The sequence below is a fragment of the Physella acuta genome, unplaced genomic scaffold (assembly GCF_028476545.2).
Source record: "Physella acuta isolate Inbredline_101_S28 unplaced genomic scaffold, ASM2847654v3 ptg000013l, whole genome shotgun sequence".
Lineage (NCBI taxonomy): Eukaryota > Metazoa > Mollusca > Gastropoda > Physidae > Physella > Physella acuta.
This window is the reverse complement of record NW_026731533.1, coordinates 105,761-127,052: the sequence shown is the minus strand read 5'-3', so window position 1 is coordinate 127,052 and position 21,292 is coordinate 105,761. Positions and strand designations below refer to the sequence as shown.

General features: G+C 37.7%; 3 protein-coding genes across 4 annotated transcripts; 1 reads left to right on the top strand and 2 right to left on the bottom strand.

Moving 5' to 3' along the window:
- Positions 1 to 2: 2 nt before the first annotated feature.
- On the bottom strand, positions 3 to 4,376 carry LOC131935466 (uncharacterized). 2 transcript variants are annotated; one of them, XM_059291871.1, is made up of 5 exons: positions 4,307 to 4,376; positions 3,113 to 3,245; positions 2,512 to 2,580; positions 1,779 to 1,967; positions 3 to 1,015 (listed from the first exon to the last, which is right to left on the bottom strand). In XM_059291871.1, exons 2-5 carry the CDS (start codon positions 3,204 to 3,206, stop codon positions 450 to 452), a joined length of 918 nt encoding a protein of 305 aa, XP_059147854.1. In that variant the 5' UTR covers positions 3,207 to 3,245; positions 4,307 to 4,376; the 3' UTR covers positions 3 to 449. The 2 variants fall into 2 exon arrangements, with proteins under 2 accessions (XP_059147854.1, XP_059147846.1); XM_059291863.1 differs by lacking the exon at positions 4,307 to 4,376 and having other exon boundaries at positions 3,113 to 3,282.
- A 1,180-nt stretch (positions 4,377 to 5,556) lies between these two features.
- Positions 5,557 to 12,417, bottom strand: LOC131935668 (surfeit locus protein 1). Its single transcript, XM_059292191.1, has 9 exons — positions 12,259 to 12,417; positions 11,771 to 11,869; positions 11,076 to 11,197; positions 10,181 to 10,363; positions 9,351 to 9,423; positions 8,769 to 8,816; positions 8,445 to 8,556; positions 7,651 to 7,732; positions 5,557 to 6,426 (listed from the first exon to the last, which is right to left on the bottom strand). The coding sequence occupies exons 1-9, from the start codon at positions 12,325 to 12,327 to the stop codon at positions 6,318 to 6,320; spliced, it is 897 nt and encodes a 298-aa protein (XP_059148174.1). The 5' UTR covers positions 12,328 to 12,417; the 3' UTR covers positions 5,557 to 6,317.
- A 56-nt stretch (positions 12,418 to 12,473) lies between these two features.
- On the top strand, positions 12,474 to 18,492 carry LOC131935678 (prefoldin subunit 6). The gene is made up of 4 exons (XM_059292201.1): positions 12,474 to 12,586; positions 17,187 to 17,257; positions 17,697 to 17,821; positions 17,958 to 18,492. Exons 1-4 carry the CDS (start codon positions 12,523 to 12,525, stop codon positions 18,076 to 18,078), a joined length of 381 nt encoding a protein of 126 aa, XP_059148184.1. The 5' UTR covers positions 12,474 to 12,522; the 3' UTR covers positions 18,079 to 18,492.
- The last annotated feature ends 2,800 nt before the right edge of the window (positions 18,493 to 21,292 follow it).

Below are 21,292 nucleotides of genomic sequence, written 5' to 3'. Positions count from 1 at the left end.
ATACACTTTTACAAGATGAGCAATATACTATGGTTGATTTATTAAGTTCATTATTTAAAATCCAAAATTGCATAACTATATCATACATGACAAAGTAAAGAAGTTACACAATATATGACAAAGCTAAGAAGTTACACATTGAATGAGAAAGTTAGCAAGGTACCAACAAATAATGAATGTGTAGCTAACAGCATCATATTTTGTTTGTACATGTTCATTGTTTTGTGTGGATAATAAATGTCAATACATTTTTTACTCAGGCCAATAGCTTTGTGTGTCTTCAATTTTTATGGTACCGACTCACACCACACCTACCACTGCTCCGCCCACAAACTACTCTCATTGACCTAGCCATCCACCTCTGCTACGCCAAATCAGCTACGCATCCGCTCACTCAAACATTCACTCACCTCACCCACTCACCACCTACTCATTCAGCCACTCACCATCTACTCATTAAGCCACTCACCTACACACTTGGCCATCAACACACCAGACAGAGCACACACGATCAAACACACCGTGACGGCCGCCATGCACCACTGGACGATCACCACCGCCAGAGTGAACTCGGTCAGCACCACATTACACGTCACACACGACGCGTCATACGACACGTCATAATACTCGTATTCAGGCGTTACCGTCTCGTCTGTTGTTGCCTGGGTACCTCTGGTTGCTGTAGTTCTAGACTCCACGGCCGTGGCTGTCGTTGAACCAACTGTTCCCGAAGCTGTTGTTGTCAATGAAGTCCAGTTCTTGTTGCCATGGTTACTTAAAGTGCTTTCTGGAATCACATCAACTATCAGATTCACTGTCGTCTGATTCTTCACAGCGGATGTAACGTTGCTAGGTAACGAAGCGTTGCTTGGTAACGTAGCGTTGCTTGGTAACGTAGTGTTAGTGAATCTCGTGGATGTATAATCCGGGTAAAAAGTCAAGTTTTCACCGGTGACGTTCAAGCAATTTCCGGTCATGTAGTTTTTACCACGTACGTCTGCGACCCACACAGTACCTGTGGGAAAATACAGTTCAACTTCAATTCAACAAATCTGGCAGGCGTTTGTTCACAAGTTAAAAATAAAAAGAGAAAATAAATAAAGGTATGGAAAGGGCGGGAATTAATTATTCAAATCAAAGCCAGCAAATACAAGTGTTGACATCAGTTTTAGCTAGAGCTTGAGACAAGTTTAAAATGGCTGCGCAAAAAAAAAAAAAACGTGTTTAGATTTAGAAGAGGCGATTAATTTGATCTTACCAATCGATATAAATTTAAGCCATCGACCACCAAACGATCGATGTCTAGAACTATATAGTATATACTATCACTCCAGCACCCAAATTTCACCAACGAACACACAAGACCACTGACCATCCAAAGAACACAGGCTCTTTAACAAAGACCACATGTTACCCAAAGACCACATAACACACAAAAGACCACATATCACCCAAAAGACCACATATCACCCAAAAGACCACTGACCACCCAAAGACCACAGACCATTTACCAAAGACCACTGAATCAGTGGCGTAGCTAGGATTTTTGGGCCCTATGCAAAAAGTGTTAGTGGGCCCCTCAGAGGCGTAGCGACCCTTTCCGGCAACCGGGGACAAACTTTCGATTTGCATCCCCCCTCAGACTTTCAATTTGCACCCCCCCCCCCCTTAAACTTTCTAAAAAGGGCCCCTATTTGCCTTGGGCCCTTATGCCTTGCTTACGCTAGCTTTACGGTAGCTACGCCACTACACTGAATGACCACTGAACAACCACCTACCACAAATCAGCCAAGCAAAATGAAATGCCGCGACTATGTTCCTGACGACGCTGAAGATTCTCGCGTGCCGATGTTTGTCATCGATTTGAGCCACGGATCCAAAGATGAGGACCACGCCCACGCAGGCGTCCACGAGCAGGTAGATGGGCAGGTAGGGCTGGAGCTCACAGTGCCGGAAGTAGAAGCCACCTGCGACAACAACAGGTAAAACTGACGGTCATTTTTACAGGTAATGCAGAGGGTTAAAGGCTGAATGTTAAGCAAGCAGGTAAAGCTAAAAATCTCATGTTCAATAAAAGCAGAGTTTCTTTCAGGCATCTATTGGGGGGGGGGGGGGAGCGGTCTATGCCCCCCACCCTCAGAACGAAATAGAAAAAGACATTTTACTTAGAAAATAATTTGCATATAAATTATATACGTTAACGTGTGAACGCCCCCCCCCCCCGCCCCCCCCCCCCCCCCGCCCCCCGAAGAAAGTCTACCGCCCCCCAGAACGAAATGGAATTTATATAGAAAATATATACTTTTGACAGTGTCCGCCCCCTCCCCCCGCGGAAATCGTCCCCCCTTCCGAAAATTTCAAGTGCCCCCCCCCCCCCACCGGAGAAAATAGTCTGGAAGAAACACTGCCCCCCCCTAAAATGTAAGTGCGCACCCCTCCCCCAAAAGTTTCAAGTGCCCACCCCCTACGAGAAATATGTCTGAAAGAAACGCTGGACAAAGGCCCACTCACCGACTGCTAGTTTGGCTATTCCAAGGCCGACTCCCACCAGGATGACCAGTACAAAAATTAACAAAGTACCTGAAGAATTAGACGAGAACATTTTACCTTGTGTTTATTTATTGGTGTGTTTTGAATAAGTGCTTACCACAACACTCCTCAAACAAACTCAAATGGTTCTAAAATTAAGCTTACCACACCCATACCAAACAACCCCCCCCCAACGGTTCTAAAATTTAGTTCACCACAACACCTCTCTGTGTCGACTACCACATCGAGCCCCAAACAAAGTCCCAACGGTTCTAAAATTTAGTTCACTACAACACCTCTCTGTGTCGACTACCACATCGAGCCCCAAACAAAGCCCCAGCGGTTCTAAAATTTAGTTCACTACAACACCTCTCTGTGTCGACTACCACATCGAGCCTCAAACAAAGTCCCAACGGTTCTAAAATTTAGTTCACTACAACACCTCTCTGTGTCGACTACCACATCGAGCCCCAAACAAAGCCCCAGCGGTTCTAAAATTTAGTTCACCACAACACCTCTCTGTGTCGACTACCACATCGAGCCCCAAACAAAACCCCAACGGTTCTAAAATGTGTTTACTTACACACAGCCGAGCATAAGATCAGACAGGCGACCACTTTGTTACCGGCAGCCGCTGATTCTGTTCTGGCATTCCGGAACCCGCTGAAGACATCCATGGCTATGGCACCTGGGTGTAGTAGGTCACGGGTAGCTGTCTGAAGATTTGTACAACAGGGTTTTGAGTAGACTTTTCCTAAAGACTGGTAACACATGACGAATTGTTTTAAACTTGATTTAAATCTTAATAAATACGGGCCTAATTGTGACAGTTTTACCCTCCCACTAAAGATTAGTAACAACATGACTAATGGGTCGTCAATAAACGTCACATTACTGAAGGGGGTGTGTTTCAACTTAAGTGACAGTTTGTGACGGGGGGGGGGGGGGGGGCTGATTCAGATAATTGGGACGACCCACTTTTACATTTAATTTTGTTTTGAAAACTTGGCCTTAATTTTGCGTTTTTAAAAAGGCCTTTTGAAATTTCAAACAGAAATTTATCATTTTACTCAATCTTGAGTTAAGTAGGGCCTAAATATTTTATTTTAAAAAAAAACAATGTTTTGAAAAAAAAAATTAAGGGGGGGGGCTTGTTGGCGGAGGAGTGACGTCGATAGTGGGAAGGGAGGTCGTCTGGCTTTTTGTGACTATGGGGAAGGGGGGGGGGGTGTAAAATAATTTTAAAATGCACAACGTCCAATGTCCCCTAATGTAGACAAGAAACTTTACAAACAATGTAATGTTTAGTAAAGCATGACTAACGTCATTAGGGTTGCCAGATACCTTTTCCGAAAATACTGGACACCTTTCCATCCTTCCCTTCTCAGGTATGCCGCAAAGAAGAAGAAGGGGGGGGGGTAACAGAGTATTATTCATATACTTGTCCAGTATATTTATTTTATCCTGGACAGTCTGCTCAAATACTGGACTGTCCAGTTCAAAACTGGACACCTGGCAACCCTAAACATCATTGTGACCGAGTGTTTTACACTTACCCTAAAGATTGGTAAAGTTAGAATAATTGTTATACACAATGATCACAAAGCCATTTAGCAATATCCACATTTTTTAGGTTTCTGCATAAAATCGTATCAAGCGGGCACTTATTACTAATAGTATTTTTACGTTATGACTTTATGACTACTAGTTTAATCGTTAACTATTAAACATGAAAAGGACTAAGTAAAATATCCCTTGTAATATGATTTGAATTTACCTCAAATTGAAAATGTAAATTCCAAAGCTCTTAACAAGCTGTGTCCAGCCTTTAAGTTAAATGTGTTCACCAACTCACACACTACACACTCGCCAGTGTGTCATGAGTGTGTCGTAGTTACCCAATCGGACCAGCAAGGCGGAAACTTTCTAACTCACAACATTGGGGTTATTTACTGGGTCCTATCTTAAACAGGTGTTTATCTACTATATTTATTGAACTCTACTTCATCTGCCCCATGTGTCTTGAGCACCAACGGGAAAAGATGATGTAACATGAAAATATCGGTTTACCCCCCCCCCCCCCACCTTACCTATATATAGATCTGCCATTTCCAAAACCACCCCTCACATTATGTAACATTTCTATGGGCCAAACTAAACCTCAGAAGAATCACACCCCATAACTCTCAAAATTTACGAAAAGGGAAACTACTCTTTGAACACTTTTAACTTACCTCTTAGTTTGTGTATTCGTATAATCAAATTTACATTGCATAGTAAAACACGAAGTTTTCACTGGTTTAAAAAGTTGCCACAAAATACGATTAACCCTGCGTTATACGGATAACAAGCCACTAGAAATCAATAATAGACAAGTTTTTAAAAACATTGATTTACAATAAAGAAGGTTAGAATTCTGTAATTTGTTTTTGCTATTGCAGGTATTAACTTTGGGTTGCTCCCCTTCGTCCTAAATATTAAAGCCTATAATTTAATAAAATAAAGAAAACAACTTTTCTACACTTATTTCAGCACCCCCCCCCCCCCCCCCGTAAAAGTATGTATTCAATAATTATTGTATTTATCTTTTTCATTTTATTTCTACTCTTGTTTATCAGCTGCCATGGGACGGCGTGGTTGAATAGTAGAGCATTCATCTGATAACTCAAAAGTCTAGAGTTTGGGTCCATGGCTGGAGTTGTAGCACGTAGATTCCACCCAACTCTGATGGGTACCCGACTCACTTTAGTGCAAGTAGAGACGGCTGTGCATGCTGCAGACCAAACTACCCTTTTATATGTCGAAGTCACAGAAACATGTGAACTCTACTTTACCTACATCATGGACATCAGGTCAGAAAGGTTTTATCAGCTGCCACTAATGAAACAATTTGAATGATAACCCTATTGGGTGGCAGGATGTCAGAGAATAAGTTTTTAAACAAACAAATATAGCTGCACCAGCTAACATTTGTTTTGGTTTCTTTAAAGCCACACTACAGCACTTGAGTAGAACACAACACAAAACCAGCATTGCAAGTGATTTTAATTCCATACAATGGTTATTGAATAACAATATTCCTACAGTCTTGATGGAGGAAGAAATATTTATTTCTGTCAAACAAACTCACCAACAGCATCACATATGCACAATCAGTCCGCTCACTCAATCAACCCATTCATTCTAGAAACAGTTTAACCTTTTACTATCCTGCTATAGTGATCAACTGTTTAATAATAGGCCCAGGGTACCGCCCACCACATGAGAACCATTTAACATGAGGTGTGTGGTGTGGGGGGGGGGGGGGGGGGGCAGTCATCAACTTACAGCATTCACACTAACATACAAGCAGAAATACAACATTATCACTCGTTGGCAGTTAAACATTGACTATATGGGGGAAAAGATCTTTACAATAATAATGCATTATCTTGAAACCTCTTGATGAAGGTTAATACTATCCTATGGCTTTGCGTCAACTATATTACAAAAATGGAATTAATTCCCAAAACTTCACTGGCTGATAATAACGATGAAAAAAAAAAAATTGGAAATCTTTGAAAAAAAATTTAAACCTACCTAGTCTCAAATTAATTTTTCTAATTAGTTCTCATGTTATTTAGCTAGTAATCATGTTCCAAGACCTCAGAGAAAACTTTCATATTGTTATGCTCTGACTTTCAAGCAAGCCATGCTTCACTTCCAGTAGTAAAATAATATTTTGTTTATGTATACAGAGCTAAGAACACAGTCACAGAGCGATCTCTCACATTCACTCAACTCATGATCTAAAACTTTGAATGTTCTTTTCTAATCATATCCAGGACGCTACTGTGGATCCGTGGTCTTCTGTATGCTCTCATCCACATGTAGAAAGTTAGGATGCTAAGGGCATACCTGTATACCAGAGGCAAGATTTTGTCAATGTTTTGTGTGTACATAGGGGGTGTGGATGTAACATGCAGACCAGAGGCAAGATTTTGTCAATGTTTTGTGTGTACATGGGGAGGGGGTGTGGATGTAACATGCAGACCAGAGGAAAGGTTTTGTCAATGTTTTGTGTGTACATGGGGAGGGGGTGTGGATGTAACATGCAGACCAGAGGAAAGATTTTGTCAACGTTTTGTGTGTACATGGGGAGGGGGTGTGGATGTAACAAGCAGACCAGAGGCAAGATTTTGTCAATGTTTTGTGTGTACATGGGGAGGGGGTGTGGATGTAACATGCAGAACAGAGGCAAGATTTTGTCAATGTTTTGTGTGTACATGGGGAGGGGGTGTGGATGTAACATGCAGACCAGAGGAAAGATTTTGTCAATGTTTTGTGTGTACATGGGGAGGGGGTGTGGATGTAACATGCAGACCAGAGGAAAGATTTTGTCAATGTTTTGTGTGTACATGGGGAGGGGGTGTGGATGTAACAAGCAGACCAGAGGCAAGATTTTGTCAATGTTTTGTGTGTACATGGGGAGGGGGTGTGGATGTAACATGCAGACCAGAGGCAAGATTTTGTCAATGTTTTGTGTGTACATGGGGAGGGGGTGTGGATGTAACAAGCAGACCAGAGGCAAGATTTTGTCAATGTTTTGTGTGGGTAGGGTGTGTGTGTGTGTGTGGATGTAACCTGCATACCAGAGGAAAAATTGTGTCAATGTTTTGTGTGTGTATATGTGGGTAGGGTGTGTGTGTGTGTGTGGATGTAACCTGCATACCAGAGGAAAAATTGTGTCAATGTTTTGTGTGTGTATATGTGGGTAGGGTGTGTGTGTGTGTGGATGTAACCTGCATACCAGAGGAAAAATTTTGTCAATGTTTTGTGTGTGTATGTGTGGGTAGGGTGTGTGTGTGTGGATGCAACCTGCATACCAGAGTAAAAATTTTGTCAATGTTTTGTGTGTGTATGTGTGGGGAGGGTGTGTGTGGATGCAACCTGCATACGAGAGTAAAAATTTTGGCAATGTTGTGTGTGCTGGGGTGTGTGGGTGTGGGGGAGGTGTAGCTTGCAAACCAGAGATAAGACTCACTGTCTTACATCTCAGGGCTGTAAGATGTAGGCAAAGCTCCTTAAGTCTAAACCAACAATAATACTGGGGAAGATAACAAGAGGATAGCAGCAGCCTACCATGTTATGATGTAGCTCATGTGTTCATTGCGCACCTCCACTGTTGTTTGTCCACCTGTAGGGCCTCCTGGCACTGTTGAATCTGGAACCAAAGATTCACATCAAATTTTAAAATCTGGGACCAAAGATTCACATCAAATTTTAAAATCTGGGACCAAAGATTTACATCAAATTTTAAAATCTGGAAACACAGATTCACATCAAATTTTAAAATCTGGAGCCAAAGATTCACATCAAACTTTAAAATCTGGAGCCAAAGATTCACATCAAATTTTAAAATCTGGAACCAAAGATTCACATCAAATTTTAAAATCTGGGACCAAAGATTCACATCAAATTTTAAAATCTGGGACCAAAGATTCACATCAAATTTCATTTTTTTTTATGTCAGGGCTCATATGATTATGCAGGTCTTCATAAGGCTAAAGACAAGAGGCATGCCAAAGAAAACCTGCAGGCTTGTCTTGGAGGTCGACACACTAGGTAGTTTTAAAAAAAACCTGCTCAGAATCTATTGGCCTGGATGGCCATCTCCATGTGAGACAGTAGTTTAAATACTACACAATATGTTTTTTAGAGTTGAGAAAATGTTCAGTAACATTTTTTCAGAAAGTAGAAAGAACAATGCTAACTATGATTTGTTCAGAAAATGGATGACCAATGTAAACTATAAATCTATCAGGACAATAGACCTATGTAAACTTTAATTAGTTCAGAAAACAGATGACCAATTTAAAATATAACTATCTGAAAGTAGTTAGCAGACCAATACAAGCTTTAACTCTAGCACTTACTAAAATCTGCATCAATAAAAACTTTGGCAGTCCCAGCTATCTCCGCCATTTCATCAATGTTTCTGGACAGCCAGAATCCATCTTTGAGAGGGTCTGAGTCTAAGATGGATTTCTGTCAGGAAAACAAGTTCATACTTAAAAACCAAACAGCTAGTCTTTAGATATTCTATTCACCTCTTATCTCAATAGCTGAGTAGCCCCTACATTACAGGATAATCAGTGCAGAAGATCAAACTTAAATTAATGATGGGTTAAATTGATGTATACACAACACTATTTTATACACTAAAACAAATAATGCACGATCGATAAAGAAAATCTTACTTTATCATTTTTTCTAATCACACCTGTAATCTCCACCTCATCTTCTATCTGCAAACAACATGTGGCTTCATAATTTTATTAACATTCATTTATTTTTCATGTAGAATAATCCTTGTAAAACTACTGCCAACCAAGTAACAAAAATGCTGACTATTAAATCTTTTCATAATTTTTATACAGTATTTATGTGTTAACCTATTAAAAATCCTGTTCTTCTTCTTTCTTCTTCTTTGTTCTTAATTATTAGTGTTGAAGGGGATCGAGATTTATCTGCCAGTGGGTTTGAACTCGAGACTTTGTTCGAATTTATCAACCATGAGCTTTTTGCCAACTCGACCACGCCTCCAACACAATTAAGCGTTACGTGTCAACTGGTTATGCGCCATTGAGGCCATTGACTCCGATTTCAGCCTGCTTTTCTTTTTGGATTTGCTTCCATAGCCTTTGTCCAACCAAGAACAAACTACAAGGCAGCAGTTGTTTAATTTTGGAGTTGTCTCTCCTAGAAGAGTGACTGTCCTATTAAAATCATCAAAACTACAAGGTGAACAAAGACAAAATAAAATGGGATTATTTTTCTACCTGTCCCTCCATTCTGAGCTGTGGTGGTCTTTTCTTGAAGGTAACATGGCCACGATTGACCAGAATTGTTTCACTAGAACATTAGAAAAAAAAACAAAAAACAAAAACTAAGCACTTAAATGTATTTAAAAATATATTTCAGTATTGGGCAGATTGTAAAAATACATTTGTTATGAAGCACTTTTTTTAAAATGGCGTAGATATTATAAAACATTTTAAAAAAATAAATTGAGTTTATTATAAACTATTTAAAAAAGAGCACTATTTTCTATTGCCTATACAAAAACAAAGTTTTTAGTACTACTACTTTAACTTAGGTTTTTCACTAGCACAAATTTAACATTTTTATTGTCAGCCTTGAACGGAATTACTTATATGAAGATATAAAACTTATCCAAGAAATAACTGCTTGTAGAAAGAAAAATGTTCTCATTTTAGAATGACTTCTTTTTTTTAAAATTTAAATATTATTGATAGAATGAAACCTTAGCTTAACTATACAACATTGTATGAAGGTTTATTATTTTTTTAAAATTGATTATTTAGTACTTTGTTTCTTCATAGAAATCTGGCAAACGCCTTGCACCAAGCTGATAATATCTCAATTTTTTTTAGATCACTGCTTAAAACTTCAATATTAGCTACCACAATGAGAAGGAAAGAAAAGAACTTACTCTCTTGTCTAAAACAAAGAACTTAATCACTTGTCTAAAACAAAGAACTTACTCTCTTGTCTAAAACAAAGAACTTACTCTCATGCCTAAAAGAAAGAACTTACTCTCTTATCTAAAACAAAGAACTTACTCTCTTGTCTAAAAGAAAGAACTTACTCTCTGTCTGATAACTTGAAGGGTGTGACCACATGAACCCCAATTTTTGCTGCTCTCTCCTGCCCACCCATTGTTTCTACAGAGTGGTAATCTGACCTTGGTCCAATGAAAAGCTCCCTTGAATGGTCAAACCTGCCTCGGATGGTTACCTTAGTGTATTCCATATCCTCTAAATTCTCTAGACTAAATAAAGATAAAAACTTAAATATTTCTGTATATCTAAATAGTCAAAGATCTAGTACTGAGTACTGCTGAACATGAAATTTAAGTCTGGGTAAGTACATTTTTAACTATGATCTTCATATACAGAGGTAAAGATAAATAAATCAGCCCTTGTTCATCTGTTGTATAAATGTCATATCTGAAAGGGGACTTAAAATTTGAAAAATTATTATGCATTTTATTAAAACTGAATGTAGTTTAGTTCTAATTAACTACAATGCTACATAAAATACAATCCAGGTTTAAGTATCTGTAATGGTGAGCTTGTTTTTACAATGTTCAATGTTTGTATTTTAGTGCAATGTTACGATCAACCTTCTATTCAACTCTAAACACGATTCAAGGCACTGTTCAAATCTTTATTTAAACTGTCATCTTCATCAATACACCACAAACCCTCAACCCTAGCCGCTACCAACAAGCCCTAGATCCTAGCCGCTACCAAAGAACCCCTTACAATTGTTCACTCTAGCTTTTATACGCACTCAATTTCGGATAACAATACCTAAACATCCCAGGGTTACCTCAACTCACACATGCCTCTCCCCTATGTTCTAGACTATTCTAACCAAACCTACAACAGAAACGTAACATGTAATGTGCGACAATGAGATGCAGGCAAGCCTACTGAACTTAAACATTTATTGGTTTCTTAATTTACAAGATGACATACTTTTGAGGGAGAGGAATTGGCGGGGCACTCATCTTTTCTTCCAACTCTTTAATGAGACCAAGTTTCCATTCTCTACGAAATATCTGCCAAGTTCCCAGGCCAAAGGCAGTTAGTGGAATTATCTGTAATAGCAATTTATACAATTTAAATATATATTCATTAAATTCAGTCCAAAAAAGTTAGGGAATTGAAATCTCCTGTATGATTTCTTTTACTAATTCAAACTGGTTTATAGCATTGAGAGCTGATTGGACATACCCTTCAGTATAAATATGATAACTATGGTATCAAGGCTACACTAAAATGGATTTTTAACTAGTAAGTTACCAGATGAATGAAATTTCTAATGATAAAAGACTTTCAGCATTCATTTGCTTCATAACTAGGTCAAATATTCATTTCTCACAAAAAATTGATAAGCAAATGAATCATTAATAGGCTTAAAAATAGATAAATAGCTTATTGTTTTTATTATTAAAAAATGTTTCATACGCCTACATTTTAAATGGTTATTTAACACATTTACTTTATTATTCAAAAGTTAAATGCAAATGTCAGTTGATCACTAATAGAAAACAATGAAAGTTAAAAATAAAAGCAGTGTTTTGAAAATACAGTTTTACTCAATTCTTAATAGTAATGAAAGTTGATATAAAGCTAAATTTGAAAATACAGCTAAAAGTTTTTTATATTACCAACAAAGGAATACCTCCACCAGTGCTTTGTTTAACAGCAGGTTTTAATCGTGGTATCTGCCTTGGCCCTTTAATTTGTGAATTTAATCTGATTCCAACCTACAAATGCAAAACAAAATAAAACAGGTGAGATGTGAGTAATCTAGGATACTGACTTTAATAATTGCTTAAAAAATTTAGGCCCTTAATGTGTATGGACACCCAGTTTTCAGCTATGGGATGACATTATTATAAAACAATTACTCAATTAGGCCCCTAGATCTATCACGTGGTAGGCCCTAAAGCATATAAATTAATAATAATTTGAAATTAAATTATTCATATTAAAATAGTATTTAAAATTAAACACTCAAAAGTTCACTGACTAAACCTAAAAAATAAATTAAAAATTACATAACAAAATAATGAAAATATTTATAGACTTTGTAATGTGTGGAGCAGGCCTATTTTTTTTATCCATAACATTAACTAGATCTAGATCTAGTTACCTTGAGAATTTGTAGTTTGCTATTTAATCTCGAAATAAAAATTACATGTATTTTTGCTAAAAATGACATTTTGATTTTTTTATCAATATTCTGCTACGTTTGTTTACAGAAATTGGCCCTAAAATACGTCCTTCCAAAAACGAAATTTATTTTAGAGTAGAGTCCCTTTAATACTGATGGATGTTAAACCCGTTTTCATTGGATATGGGTTTCAGTGTAACCAATGAACTTTCAGTTTTTACATTGCTAAGGAATTGTTTTAAGATGGCGGAAGGTGTGCAGAAACGGCTTCAAAATGAATTGGACAAATTCCAAAGTGTCCAAAAAGGTGAAAAAAATATAGCAATTTCAACTATTAGATGAATAATTATTTTATCGAACACCTGTATGATTTACTTTGGTTATAAGCAATGAATATAAAAATAGTCAAAATAGTAGTAGGCCCTACTTGATGTCTTAGGACCAACACAAAAATAAGAAAAAAAACAACTAAAATCCACGTGAGGAATGTTGTGTGACCAGTCCTGAATACTAGCTTTTCTTACTAAATCTAGAATTTACCCAAATTTCAAATTAAACATGACTACTGAATGATAGACATCGATATTTAATCCATTAGGGACTAATTTTGAAGTTTTTAGTTCGTTTTAAACTAAATTACTTAATTTAATATTTATTGACATTTGACACTCACTGCCATGGACAACACATCTCTCCATGACAACTCTTCTTACCCCTGAAGGCACTTGAAGCTAAAGAAAACCACAAATGCGGTTAGACTTTTTAAGTGGCCATGTACCCAGAGTTCCCCACTAGTGATCATCAAATAGCGGTCACAGTTACAGTAGATCTACACAGTCCTGCAAATATTGAATAATAGATCTAGACTCTAGTCTCCAAGGTTCAATTAAATATTTTTAAAGCCATTCCCCATCCATGCCCAAGGCATGGAGCAAGGGACATTTAGGAGGTAATCTATCGTATTTTACTCTATTTAGTAGCGAGGCTCACTAACTTGAAAGCGTCCTTGGTTGCTAACCAAAACATGGCGTTAGGATCGGACCATGACTTCCGGCGAGTTTTTCGACTTAGTTCCAGAGACCTCCTTGGAATTACTTTTAAAAATGTTTACCACGAGCAAAATGGCAGGTTTTCACGTTATAAAAACATGCTATAGGTGGCAAGTCGAAATATGCCAGAAAAGCATTTTTAAAAATTGCTTTGGAGAATGTAGGCTAAATTTAAAGTCGGTGTCATTCAAAATAATATAACTTTTTAAATATAGATCTCCATATCACAAAATTGATTTCCATAGTAAAGCATTATTAGTTTTATCATTCTATGAAAAAATAAATCAAATATCTTCAACCCTTTTTTTTATAAGAGTGGCCAAAAAATGACAACCAATTATTTTTAATTTTTTTGACCACGTGACCGCTATTTGAATGGATACGTTTACCTGGCATGGTTTTTTATTTTGCTCTTTTGTACAATAAAAAATGTTATAAAATTAAAGAAATAAAAGAATTCAAAAATCACTTCTGTCTTGTCTTTTTTAAAATTCTTTTCTGATGTCTTTCTCTTAAATTTTTTTCCTCTAAAAATATTACCCGACGATAGACGGGCCAATTCTACTTTTAGGAACTCTCTTGTAAAAAAAAATTAGATCTATTTCACGGTCACTTAAAAAGTTAAACCTTTCAACTTTTAACCAGGTTGTCATGGATGATCCGTCATATAGCTGTGAGTGACAAAAAATTTTAAAATTCAATAATTTAGTCTAAACTCGCTACAACCCCCAAAATTAGTGCCTAGAGGATAAAGTATGGACGTTTTTTATTCAGTTGTCATGTTTAAATTGAGAATTGAGTAGATTTCACATATAGTAAGAAAAACTACTATTTAGGTAAGTAAAATCGCCCGCGTCTAGTAATGAACGAAAAAGTTACCTCAAGGCTTTAATAGAAGTATATTGTGAAATATTTCTGTCAAATATCGTAGATAAATGAATTACAAACCTAAATCAATGGCTAAATTTATCAATATAGGCCAGAAATTAACTTTAAACAGCAGTGTGTGTGAGCAAGATTTTATAAACAGCAGCCATTTGAAAAAAATAGGGTGGCTTCCCCTGAATCTCGCACTATAAGTTTACAAAAAAAAACCAACTGAAACAAGATGGCTGATATAGTAAATGAGAATGGTTGCATCTGTTGGAAACATCGCTAGTCTTCATTTATTACTGAAAAAGTTTTAATTCAATTGTTTAAAAACAGGTAGGCCTACATAAATGAAACAAAGAAACATTTTTGTATTTTTCAAAACATAAATCCTCTTCAAAATGTGAAATTATTATTAAAATTTAAGGAGTCACCTGTTTTTCACATTACTAGTCGCTGGCGATTTTACGTACCTAAAACAATAGATAACCGTTTAGTACTGTGATGTTTCAATGACTGGCATTTGAAGTAGAATGTCTCATAAAACTTTTTAATCAACAAATTTATAAATTTCTCCTAGATATAGATCTACTCCATGCAAAATTACATGCAACCAAGCTACAACCGAGCTAACTAACTAATAATCCAACTATGTAATAACTAACATAACAGATACTGTTCCAAAGATAGAACATAAAAAAATTGGGCTAAAAAAATTAAAACTGCTAATCAGCTGAAAGACCTAGATATTTGTGAATGACATTAACCTCCTCTCAACTGGACTATAGCATGCCCAGTCCAAATTAAGCAAACTCAATGAAAAAGCACTTAAGTTAAGACAGGCTTAAAGATGAACTGGAAAAAAGTCAGAGATTATTAGAATTAACAAACAGGAGCTCCCACTTGGGACACAAAAATTGACTATTTCTGTGGTGGATCGCTTCACATATCTAGGAAATGTAGTAAATAAGGATGAGGGAGCAGATAAGGACATCTAAAGCAGCACCACCAGAAAGGCCAAGTATGTGTTCAACACCCTCCACACAACCTGGACGTTTAGGACACTGTCTATGCTTTCCAAAATACAACAGCAACGTGAAATCTCTTCTCTATGGTTCTGAGATGTGGAAAAAAAACTTGGCAATACTGTATTGGCACAGAAATCCATAAGCGCAAATGGGAATGGATTGGACACCAACTAATAACATCACCAGACAAGCACTAGATTATAAATGCCAAGAAAAGAGGAAAGGAGGTAGGCCAAAAAAAAGGTCAGCTGTAGGAGAAGCAAAAGCAGCCGCATTGTCGAGGACCCAACTTCTAGGAATCACCAAGAACAGAGTACAATTTAGAGGTGTGGTTGTGTCACTATTGTCCACAAGGGGTCCACAGGAATGATAATGACAAATTGCCTTCTAAAAAGGAATATATTTTGTCTGACATTATTAATCTTTTTTAAAAGGATAATGCAACTAAAAGTGAATATTTTGGCATTAAGTATAGTGTTAGGGAATTATTAAGTTTTTTTCTGGACTCTCGCATATAATTATATTTTAATCTAAGATTTCTTCTAATTAATAAGTTAATGAAACAGGTTTGAATACATGTTAAGACACTCAACAAAATCAATGTTCATCAATGTAAATCAATTTTCAGCTCTATTAGATCGGAGTTATGAAACTAATTCTAACAAAACAAAACCTTCCCATTTTAGAGCAAGACTGTCCATCCTAAAACAACCCCTTCCCATCATTAATATAGTCCCATTTTTTTTTATAACTGCATGCTGAATGTTTCAACAGCCCCCCGGCAGATCATTATGGTTTACATGTAGCCTACACTTCCTATTTGACTAGTTAAGATTTGATGTGGGCATAGTTTACTCAGAATATTGTAAGAACTGGTAGTTAATACAGGGAGGCTAATTAAGCTGTAACATTAACATGAAGTTATATAGAGACCTACCAGCATTATAAAACACATGACATTCAAATATTTTTTGTCACATTGTTTTATTAAATGCTTAGATAGGTTCTGTTCAGATGCATGTCATTTCCCATCTGCTAGCCAATGACTATGTCAGACATAATACTGGTGCTTCAAAGTTCAAAGGACATAATCCCCCATCTTTCAACAGGTTAACATTAAAAATAGTTTGAGTAGAACAGGTGTTGACCATGTCAGCTCCTGACATGAGAGATTAAAACCACTCATGTTCATTTGAGACAGTCTAATAACTGACTCAGGGAATATATTGTGTTTACCAATTTCATTGTAACTTGCAGGTTCAGTAAAAGACCATTCAAACTATGCATTGCCTGGAGTGGCATGGTCAGATTGTATAGTTCACCTCTGCTAATTCTTTAGTTTGGACCCCAGGCTTGAGTCTGTAGGAAGTCACTTCTTCTTTCTTCTTCTTCGTTCTTAATTATGAGTGTTGAAGGGGATCGAGATTTATCTGCCAGTGGGTTTGATGTCGAGACTTTGTTCGACTTTATCAACCATGAGCTTTTTGCCGACTTGACCACGCCTCCTACACAATTAAGCATTACGTGTCAACTGGTTATGCGCCATTGAGGCCATTGACTCCGATTTCAGCCTGCTTTTCTTTTTGGATTTGCTTCCATAGCCTTTGTCCAACCAAGAACAAACTACAAGGCAGCAGTTGTTTGATTTTGGAGTTGTCTCTCCTAGAAGAGTGGCTGTCCCCAGCTAACGAGCCTCATCTGCCCGAGTAGGAAGTCACTGAGTCCACCCAGCTATGATGGGTACCTGACCCAACCGGCAGTGTATAGTGCTTGCCACACTATCCTTTTGTACACTGAGATTATTGAAACTTAGAACTCTACTTCATCTGCAGCAAACCTTGAGCATGAATGAGAAAAGATATTTTGTGATGGTAGCAGTATCAATATTAATAAGGCTATTAATAACTCCATGGTTGTTTACTTTTGTAAATTGATCTTGTTCATTGGTTCTATCACTCAGATGTGGCAAAACACATTGGTTTGCGTCAACAGCTTGAAGGACAGCTGAATGAAAATACTCTAGTCAAAGAGGTGAGAATAACTTTCAGATCTACTGTATTTTGGAATAAGAATTTCTTTTATGGTTGCCTGAATATTTTCTTATGTAACAAGACATTTCCTCCCTCCCCACCCCCCTATTTATATGTAATTGCCCCAAAATTTTATAGGGGTTGCTCATTTTGGGTTAGTCAGGGTTCCAGTCAGCCTGTTTCACTCTTCAGGCATCCTAGAAAATACTCAGGCTCTTCATGCTGGGTTTCCTGGGTTTCTCTCTTGGCCCCTATCATATAAATGTAATTTTTTTTATAGCTTTGCATGATTTTTCCCTCCCCGTACCTCATAAAATCAGGTGAAACAAAATGTATAATTATGTTATGAACTAACTTATGTAAGCATTGCTATTTTATAAAATAAGGGATAAAAGAAAGTAGCTGTAGAAATGTAATCTTAAACCTATGGCCATCCTCAGGAGCTTGACAGGTTGGAAGATGGAGCTGGTGTGTACAAGATGGTTGGACCTGCTTTAATCAAACAAGATCTCACAGAAGCCAAGCAGAATGTCCAGAAACGTATTGACTACATCAACAGTGAACTGTAAGTCTCTTACAACTTTCCTCTCTTGGTCTCATGTTAGTTTCCACTTGTAATTTTAATTACTATTTGCATGTTAGAGTCTGAATTGTATCATTTTTTTGTACCTTGAATAAACTTGCTGTACTTGCGTCCTCAGGAAACGGCATGAGAACCTTATCAAAGATTTGGAGAAGAAATCTGATGCCCACAGAGAGACTTTGAACAAACTCCAGCACCAGTTCCAGCAGGCTCAAGTGAAGGCAGCTGTCAAGTCATAGTTGCTCAAGTTTTTGTTAGATGTTTTAACATTTTCTGCAGTGGCTCAGCAAGAGCAAAGACCATTGACAATCTTTTGTTAGGCTTTTTTTTTATTTTGATACATTGTATCAAGTGGCAGACAAGAAGAAAACACAAATTGTTTATTTCAGTAAAAAATGATTGATTTTACTAATTAATTTTTGGCTATGTAATATGACCAGTGATGTGGTTAAAATTCTGACAAAGAATTGGGTTAAAATTTTTAATTGCTTGTTTTAAAAATGTTTTTTCCTCCTATCAGCGGTGTGCTAGTTAAATGTGTGTGTGCTGATATCTTAAGTGTTTGTATACAGAACAAAATGGGTGCCTGATGTACGTATCAAACCATAGCTTGAAGTTTTTTTAAGAATAAATGGGACATTATTTTGCATTCACTGTTTGTTTATTGGATCTTTTTGTGTTGTCAAGTTTTGTTTGTTGTCATATATTACCTTCAGTATGCGCATATCTTGAGTTTTGAAGTCAGCTGAGCTTTTCATTCTGGGACTGTTATTGGAAAGGTTGAAAGTCTCAAGTCTAAAAGATGTTCCTGAGTCCACCAAATCTAATGGGCATCTGACTTGCATTAGTGAAAGTAAAGGCTGCTGGGCATAACGCTGACCACACTATCCCTTCATATGCTGAGGTCACAGAAACAGAACTCTACTCCATGCAGGGGCGTAGCGAGGGGGCGGGGGGTGCGGACCGCACCGGGTGACACCATTTAGGGGGGTGACACCAAGGCAAAAAATAGCAAAATATATAGAGAAAAACTCGAGGGGGGGGGTGCAAATCGAAAGTTTGAGGGGGGGGGGGGTGCAAATCGAAAGTTTGAGGGGGGGGGGGGTGCAAATCGAAAACTCGAGGGGGGGGGGGTGCAAATCGAAAGTTTGAGGGGAGGGGTGCAAATCGAAAACTTGAAAGTTTGTCCCTGGGAAGGGTCTCTATGCCTCTGGGGGGTGACACCATTAAGTGCCGCACCGGGTGACACCCGACCTCGCTACGCCACTGACTCCATGTGCTAGACTTAATAAGGAAACTTATTTTTTGAGCCTGCTGTTAGTACACCATTGCATAATTACATAACTTTAAATGCAGTTTATGCACACATAGTAAGGCCAGTATTGTGGATCATGCAATGTTAATTTAACTACAAGGGTTAGAATATATTTTTAACATCACTCCGCAATATTTTCCAATAAGTCACTTTAGTATCATCTCCGTACAACTAAACTCACCACAGCTATAAGATACTTATTTCATTCCTGAATGTCCATAAGTATAAGACTTTATATTCCTGAACATCAGTTTCTTGGAAAATGACGGACTCAGAAGCTACCTACTATAATAAAATTGTGTGACTTTTACTGGGATATAAGTGGCGTGGAGTTTCAGCTTTCTCCTTCAGATCCTACTTTTTTAAATGTACGTGGAACTAGTCATTAGTGGAATAGTATTTTCGGAATGAAAATTCACCTTGTTGAAGCGTGCCCATATGCAATTATGCTTTCTACTGCCTGTAAAAACTGGGTCTTACATTGCCGTAGTTTCTTAGCAAATGTGCATCAGTACTTGTCGGAATAGTGCAAGATTGAGTAGAGGTAGCTGCAACCAGTTGCATCCGGACTTGCCTTGCTTTAGTAAACTTTAGTTAGTTAGATGTTTGTAGGCCCTATATATTTTTACTTTTTAGCGAGCAGAGTTTCTTCCAGGCATCTCTTCGAGGGGTGGGGAAGCTCCCCCCCCCCCCCCCCCCGAAAGATTAAACCAGATCAAACTTAGCAACGCGCTGAAACTATGGAATGTTTATTTCCGAAGCGAAACGACGAATTGCTAACTAGCTTCCGCCGCTGAATGCCAATGTTAAAATTGAGGTAAACAAGTAATTAAAAAAAGTCTAGTGACAATTTTAGCGCAATTTCCTTGTGTTATCTAAAAATAGCTCTGTCGTAGCGTAAATCAAGAGCAGGGCTAGTAAAACCATTGGTTAGTTATTAAAACGTTTTTTATTAAAAAAAATTTCAGTCTTTACATGTTTTATTTGCAATAGAGTAACATGACTAAAAACCATTGCGCGCCCAGCTACCGAACGTGACGTCGCAGCCATTGAACGTGATCGCGCAGCTATTGAACGTGATGACGCATGTGGTGTGGTTGCATAAAATGCCTACTAATTCGGTCCAAATTTTAATTAATTCAAAAATTTTTTTGTGACCGAACGAAATGATATTTTTGAAAACTTTCTTCGGCAATATTGTTCTAAATTATGACCGGAATCGATTGGTACATGTTTCAAGTCGCTAAGTGGTCTGGTTGCTGAGATATGGGCCAAAAACTGCATTTTTTCGAGGTTTTTTGGCTTTTCCGGGAAATCCATGAAAGAAACCCGGAATTTTTATGGCCTATGCTCATCCTCGTAACTTGCTTAACATAATCGCTTTTGGAACTAGTCATCGATATTGCTCCGTTGAGGAGGAGATACGACTTAAAGCTGCGGACACACATTCATACATTCATCCATCCATCCATCCATTCATCCATCCAGAAATGACGGGTTAATAAACGCAATTCTCCAGAATGGAAATTGCGCTAAAAAATGTGCATACCGGAAAACTCCAATGAGTAAAATAAACAACGTTATGTCAGTTATGACGTAGGAAAAAGAATTACATTAAAATACGAAAAAATTTAACGCTGCCCTTGAACGAAATGAAATTTATATAGAAAATATATACTTTTAACAGTGTTCCCCCCCCCCACCCCCCGAAGAAAGTCTACCGCCCCCCCCCCCCCCCCCAGAAAAACTGCTTCCACGAAGTCTATTGTATTTTTCTAGGTTGAAAAATGTCTATTTTTACCACAAAAGTAAGCTAATGACGCTTTACATACTACGACGAGCCCGGTTTGTCATTAATAAATAATGCTTTTAGTGTCATGACAATGTCATTTTTAGATTCAACGATGGTTATTCTGTATAGATCAAGTAAAAGTGGGAACAGAGGCGTAGCGAGGGGGGGGGGGGGGATGCGGACCGCACCGGGTGACACCATTTAGGGGGGGGGGGGATGACACCAAGGCAAAAAATTGCAAAATATATAGAGAAATGTGATAATTCCACTTAATTAATTGATTAATTCCAGTGTTAAATAGTCTTTTAAGAGGTGCGAATCGAAAGTTTGAGGGGGGGGGGGGAAG